At 41.4% G+C, this 7,361-nt stretch overlaps 1 protein-coding gene across 1 annotated transcript; it reads right to left on the bottom strand.

Annotated features, from left to right (window-relative positions):
* Window positions 1-3,173: 3,173 nt before the first annotated feature.
* Window positions 3,174-5,284, bottom strand: LOC136846384 (uncharacterized). Its single transcript, XM_067117183.1, has 2 exons — window positions 5,149-5,284; window positions 3,174-3,826 (listed from the first exon to the last, which is right to left on the bottom strand). Exon 2 carries the CDS (start codon window positions 3,812-3,814, stop codon window positions 3,248-3,250), a length of 567 nt encoding a protein of 188 aa, XP_066973284.1. The 5' UTR covers window positions 3,815-3,826; window positions 5,149-5,284; the 3' UTR covers window positions 3,174-3,247.
* Window positions 5,285-7,361: the final 2,077 nt, after the last annotated feature.

Below are 7,361 nucleotides of genomic sequence, written 5' to 3'. Positions count from 1 at the left end.
GATCTCATATTCATCCTGAGACTTGTGATAGAAAAGTCATGGGAATACTATAGTTCACTGTATACAGCTTTTATTGACCTAGAAAAAGCATTTGACTCAGTACCTAGAAACAAACTGTGGAGATGTTTAGGAGAGGTGTGTGGACTGGATGGTAGGTTGGGGGCTGCAATAAAGAGCACATACGAACCATGCGTAAACAATGTAAGGACCGGATACGAAAATGATAAATGGTTTAGTGTAACAACGGGTGTCAAACAAGGAAGTGTACTTTCTCCACTCTTGTCCATCGATGACATTGGCAAAGTTATAAAGGACTTTAAAGAAAGAATTAACACTACAGGAGACATTATGCTTTTTGTAGATGATATAGTTTTTTGGACATATTACCAAGAGGAATTAGAAGGAGCACTGTTATGCTTAAATTATTGTTTAACAGAAGAGGGACTAAGAATGAACATAGGAAAAACAGAAATATTAACAGTCAGCAAAAACCTCAAGCGCCAACAAACATCACGATAAGGAACACTGAGATAAAGGACACCGACTCATTCAATTATCCAGGATGTGTGTTTATAAGGGCGACACGAAATATAACAGATGCTCTGGAGCTCTTTATCCAATGATGAGAGATGTGAATGTACTGAGAGAAGTGAAGAAAGCTCTATTCGACGGATTGTTAACACCAATAATGACATACGGATCGGAGAGCTGGACAATGACAAGTAAAGACAGAAGTAGGGTTCAAGCCTCAGTGATGAAAAGCCTGAGAACAATAATAAACAAAACAAGGAGAGATAGAATGAGAAATGAGAATGTTAGGAGAACAGCAGCAGGGGCACCTGTGATGAACAAGACTGAGAAGGGCCAGCAGAGATGGCTGGGTCATCTAATGAGAATGGATGAAAATAGAGTTGCAAAGAGAAGATGGCACTGGATACCTGAAGGAAGGAATGAGATCGAGAGGTAGACCTCGTAAGCGCTGGAAGGATGGAGTGGAGGAAGAGATCCTGACAAAGCACAACATGCCAACAATCGAAGACCTTAGAAGAAGAGATGGAATATTTGCAGACAGAAGAGACTGGAGAAGACGAATGACCCCACTGACAGGCTGAAAGCCTACCTGGGGGTGGAAGTGAAGTAAAGTCAAGATAATCTATCAGGTTGAGGAGTAAAGCCCTACTCCCTTCCTTTTCATTCCCTGGCCTCCATTTCTGTCTCTTGTGGCTGGGCTTTACTACACTGCCCCTTTGGTGATTTCATCCCTTTTGCCTGTGATATCTTTTCATTTCAATTCGATCGTTGAGGATGAGATGATTGCAGGCTGTCAAATTCGATGTCTTGTGAGGTTTACCTCCTCGAGGCTGTCTCCTTTCCCTTTCTCTCATGTTACCGCTGCCTATGTATGTATGTTGAGAGAGAGAGAGAGAGAGAGAGAGAGAGAGAGAGAGAGAGAAAAGTTAAGTATAACTTAGTTTAACCAGACCACTAAGCTGGTTAACAGCTCTACTAGAGAGGGCTGGCCCGAAGGATTAGATTTATTTTTACGTGGCTAAGAACCAGCTGGTTACCTAGCAACGGGACCTACAGCTTATTGTGGATTCCGAACCACATTATGACGAGAAATGAATTTCTATCACCAGAAATAAATTCCTCTAATTCTTCATTGGCCGGTCGGAGAGTCGAACGCTGGGCCAACAGCGTGCTAGCCGAGAGCTCTACCCACCCCGCCAATGAAGAATATCATGAAAAGTTAACGTAAGTCTTTTTTTTTTAGCCCAGTAACGTAACTGTTAAACTTTATCTTTTGTTCACCTTTTGCCGTTAAATGAAGGCTTGGGCTGTTCTTTTTTCCCCACCGCCGGGTATTTCGCTTGTTACTGGTAACACACCCATGTGGGATAATTTTCTTTTATTTTCATATATTTTTGAGTTGTTGTGATTCAGCCTCCGGAGGTGGGGGTGTATGTAGGATCTTCGTCTCCTGAGGAGTTTTACCCCAGTTGTCTGAGCGAGAGGTCTGCCATTTTTTGAGTCTTGCCGTTGTCATTGCCCCTTTCGTCTGCTTTGCGGCAGGTCCATAGTGCCACAGCTTGATTCAGCTTTGCTGCTTCCTGGTAACTGTGGGGATTCAATGATTCGTCGTCTGCGTCTATATTTTAGACCTGTACCTGTGAAGGTACAGCCAACGCTTATGGTGCAAGATTTGATCAAGAGTCTGATGTTATTACTGTAAGTTAGGTTAAGGTATTTTGATTGTTATAATTAGAATTAAGGGTGTTTTTTCTATCTTTGCCTTCTACTGTCGTATGTTTGTGTTTTTTCGCCATCGTGAGTTTGTTGTTTTTTCTTTCTCCCTTTGTGACCTTTCCTCCTCCTATCAGTATGCATGTTAGCGTAGGCGATTGGGGGGGAATGCTTGCGTTTTTGTTTTTGTTTTTGTACGTGAATGCGGTTTCTAGCCCCAACCCTCATTTACGGCTTTCTTTATTTCAATAATAAATATTTTTATTTTAGTAAAGTTCGGGTTTTTCTTATTCCTCTTTGAGTGTACAGTGTTTTGCTGAGGATCCTGACTTTGTGGGTTTAACAACCCTTTTTGAAGTCATAATTGTTTTTTTTGAAAATCTGCCTACAAGAAGAGTTTGTTTAAGGAAAGAATAAATCCTTTCCATAAGAAATCAGGGTATTCATACAACCTGGATCTGGTATATACAGTATATTAATTTTATTTTTACACGAGATGTGTGTAAAGGGGATTCGCTATGGCTGGTCTAAGGCTCTGAAAATTTATAGGAACTGTAATAATTTTGATAATTTATAGCGAGCAGGAGGCCACCATAACAAGAACTACGAACTTTGTAAAGAACTATTCGTCAAAAAGAAACGAAAAGTTAACAGATCACTTCGCGAGAAAGAAAGACCTATAATATTATCGTCACTGTAAAGAAAAAAAAAAAAAAGCAGCCTTTTGCCATCTGGGATAGGGGTGAGAATTAGCATCGTGATTGGTGCACATACGGGGCTGAAGAAAAGGTCAAAGAAATAATGTTTCTTTGTGTCTTCTGTTGTGTTTTGACCATCGTGGAATTAATCTCTTTCTTTCAGAAACAATATAGAATAATAATAATAATAATAATAATAATAATAGGGCGATACAATGAAACTCGTATAAAAGCACTCAGAACATCTTTACTGGGGAATTATTATGAATTAAAATCAAACTCCAAACCTCAATCGGAAGAAAAACTCACAAGGAAAATAAAAGGCCGCAGCTGGCCACCTTGACCTGTGTAATGTCTGGATACTTCGAGATGGCATCTAGAAGGACATCCAGTCCTCCTTCCTCCACCACCCCGAAGCGATGTCCATCTTTCCAAAGGGGGTCATCTCTGGTGACGATCCAAAATTCGGAGGCGTCTTCATATGAATCGCCTCCCCTCACATCTCCCGCCTTCCATGGCGTCACTTCATTGGTCTCTTTCCTCTGCCTCTCCCTCTCCCTCTCCCTCTCCCTCTCCCTCTTCCAATCCTCCCTCGATGTCAACACTGCACGAGTTGATGTGCCTCCTCCTCCATGGGACGCGTAGTGTCCCATTTCAATAAATTCACCTTCCATACCCTTACACCTTACACCTAAGACCTGAGAGTTGGCATAAGAAGGCCCCATCCCCCCTGCACACATATACAGGAAGTTGAGACCCTTTATGCCGTTCTCTGTGACCCTGATGATGACCCTCCCCAGGTGGGTGGATTTATATGCCAGTTCCAGGAACGCCCTTGCTGGGGAAGAAGGCGAGGGAGGACACCCTTGCATCAAGGACTCAAGCTGTCGAAGGAAAGGAGGAGGAGGAGGATATTTAGAACAATAATAAAAATAATAAGATTAAAAATGATTATCTTTATTTTTTATATTATTATTGGTTGCATCAATAGCTACTTTCATAGACAAGAAGATGAAGAAGAGCAAAGGAAGGAGAAGAAAAAGAGGTTAATTAAAACGCTAAATGACAAAGAAATCAAGTAAAAAATCTACTGTGAATGAAACCCCTGTGCAGAAAACTTTCACAATATTATTAGCTATTTATTCTCCTCCTCCTACACCTAAGGCTCATCAGTAGTGCAACTAAATGCTTACAGACACTGCACCACTCAACTCTATCTGTCTTGAGCTCCCATTCTTCTTCTTCTTCTTCTTCTTCTTCTTCGTCTTCTTCTTCTTCTTCTTCTTCTTCTTCTTCTTCTTCTTCTTCTTCTTCTCCACAAAATCTGTCATCCTCCTCCATTTCTCCACATGACTGAACTATCTCAAAACACAATGATCCATCCATACTACACAGACAATTCACCTCTACAGCTTCCACCTTTTTCTTTGATTCATATTCAGCATTAACATTTCACTTCCATAAAGGAGAGTTGGCTCAACAGTACTTGGACACTATCCAACTTTGGCTTCCATAGATAGCATGAGCTTCCTCCCTATCTTTTGCACACATCATGCTGCCTTCCTTCCTTGCTTCCATGCTTCCTTGCTTCCTTCCTTGCTTCACCTATTCTGTGACTCACCTGTCCCCTCATCCTGCCAACATCCAATATGTCTGTTCCAGAATACCTAAACAGACCGTCCATTCTCCCAGCATCATCTACACTAAACTTTTTCTTCTTGCAAACACTTACAGATTCTCTCACCAGTTCCTGTAGTTTCTCTTCACTATCCCTCATCAGTACTCTATCATCTGTAAACATGAGTTATTCCACACAGCCTATGCAGGAATGATTTTCTTATCTACATCTGCTGCAGTCCTTTCCATGTTTGCACACAGTACCCTTTCACCTTTGTCTCTTTTACTCAGTGTCAAACATTCTGCTTTCTTTCTCTCCTTAAACCAATCAGCTGTTGTTATTCCTCTCTTACCCTCTGAACCACATCCATGCACATTCAAAACCCTGAGTTGCAGCACCTTCTCTTTTCTCCATAAAACTTGACTTGGGTCAGTGAGTGCTGGATTCACATTCCATATCAAGAACTGTTCATGATGTCTATTTCAAATTACGAAATTCCTAGCATAATAGTGAACTTGTACAATGATTCCTAAAGGGTTATGTGAGACAGAAAGGAATCCTACCATATGCTCATAGGAATAAGCTTACCTCTATGACAAAGCATCTCGGTGGGAGAACTCCTTCCTCAAGATGACTCACAGACACTTGGTTGTTGGACTCATTCTGAGTGGAGCTACTCTCTGTATCCCTTGGAAGGTCATCACAGCAATGATCTCTCTTTGGGCATTCCTCAAGTGACCATGAGGACTTCTGATGGTCTGCCACCTGAGGAAAGGTTTCTTTGATTGGAAATCTCATGCCAGTTCAGGTTAGAAGTTATTTTGCTTAATAGAAAAGATATTTCACTTTGATTTTAAGTTAATTAACTGAAAGAGATGGAATTTTGTTAATTTTTTATTTTTTGCAATAAAATTGCATGTTTTTGAAAAATGAGTCATGCTCTCAAATACAAACACATTTACTGTATTGTAACCTATTCTATGTGTTAGCATGACCTCCAGACACCCCACAGAAGAAGATAAGCCTCCCTTTCTCGCCATCTGATCGTGCATCAGGGCCACTGAGCACCCCAGGGATGAAAAAAAACTGTTCTCTCTGTGTTTATGCAACAAATAATAGGGATGAGGGAAGCTATTTGTGTCCTAACTATGAATCTTGGGGCACAGAAGTCAATGCTCTGCCAGTTCTCTGAATGGGTCATAAAACTTGATAGGGTTCGAAGCTCACTTACTCAAAGGGCTGAAACACAAGCTAGCAAAAGCACATTCTCACATGTTAGGTCCTTGAGGGTAGACTGTTCCAGGGCCCTTGTGCCTCACCGGAAAGGCGTCTTAAAACTACAAAAGGGATGTGAAGGTGGAGCAGAAGTATGACGAGACTTGGCCAGAAGTAGGTTTCATTTCATCAGCAGAAGTGAAAATTGATAATGTGACAGGAGGAATAATAATTCTGGTTGACCTGTAACCAAAGCAGCTGAATGTGAGGGCACAAGGACAGTCGTCTTCTGCAGCTGAAGATGAATTGTAGAGCAGGTTCTCTATGCATGCAGTCTGAAGAAGGGTCACCAGCAAAGAGTCTCGAGAACCATCAACCCTAGTTTGAGGGTCAATTTCTTGCAGAGCCATACCATAGTTAGCAGGTGTGGTACATCCACAAGGAGAAACTTGATCAGAAACAGAGAAACTGTACCCTTTGATCCTAGAGCCTATCAGATGAATGTCTAGAGGGTGAATATCTGTCACTTTTTCTCTGTGAGGCACATGATGGACTATGGGCAGGAGAATCTAGAGTCCCTAGCATCAGAGGAGAAGGGTTGGTGTCTACCACAAGTGCCTTTGGCTCCAGAGGAGCAAGACCTCTGGAAGGCACAAACAGAATGAGACTGGCCAGAGGGCATCACTATGCCAGACACAGAAGACTCCAAAGTGCTACTTCAAGTGTCAGAAGGTGCTTTTTGTGGTGATCAATACTATGGCAGGGGACAAGTGCTGTTGGTTTGCAGGAGTGGTACCATATGGGTGTTAGTGCCAGAGGGATTGGTGGCATCTGAAGAGAGGGTGTCCAGTGCAAGGCGTGGAATGCATGGATCTCCTCACTTGTCCTGATTTCTGCCAAATCATAAATCATACTTGAATAAGAGGAAGACAATGGTTGATGAATCACTCCCCAACACCATAGAATTGAATAGTAAGCAGAATAACTTTATGGATTGGAATAGTGAATTTTAAAGTTGGAAATGAGCAAAGAATGCACAAGATTTCTGAGGGAGATTGCAGAAGTGTTGGGAACATCACACACACATACGCACAGAATGGACAGTTTCCCCACCAGGGGCACTCCAGAGATCCAGACGCATCCTCAGACAAGTGGAGAGGAGAACTCTTCTTCTTATGTGGAGTGTCTGGAAATTGCACTGCCTCTTAGGATAGGCTTTTGTAAAGTAATGAGTTGTTTGAAACAAATCAGACTTATCATCTCATTCAGTTACATTTATCTTAAGTTCATTGAATAGATGTTTCTCAGGACAATTTTTTAACCTTTTTATTTTCTGCATAAGAAAAGACTTCATGAACTTACTGCAATGTTCACAACAGAGTCTCTTTCCTTTCTTGTCCTTCTTCCCTCTTCTTCTTGATCTGTTTCCTCTTGTTGTTTCTTCTTCTTCCTCTGTCATTCTTTTCTATATCTTCCATGGCATTTTTCAAATTTATTTTCATCTTGAGAGTGTCCTGTAAGACAAATCCAAGAAGACGACAAAGAGATTACAGAGATTATTCTGATCAATAGACCTACTAAAATGG

The sequence above is a fragment of the Macrobrachium rosenbergii genome, chromosome 15 (genome assembly GCF_040412425.1).
Source record: "Macrobrachium rosenbergii isolate ZJJX-2024 chromosome 15, ASM4041242v1, whole genome shotgun sequence".
NCBI lineage: Eukaryota > Metazoa > Arthropoda > Malacostraca > Decapoda > Palaemonidae > Macrobrachium > Macrobrachium rosenbergii.
This window is presented reverse-complemented; position numbering and strand designations above follow the sequence as displayed.

Bases quoted from the DNA above. Each gene is read 5' to 3' on its own strand.
- LOC136846384 (XM_067117183.1), bottom strand. From the start codon at position 3,814: ATGCAAGGGTGTCCTCCCTCGCCTTCTTCCCCAGCAAGGGCGTTCCTG.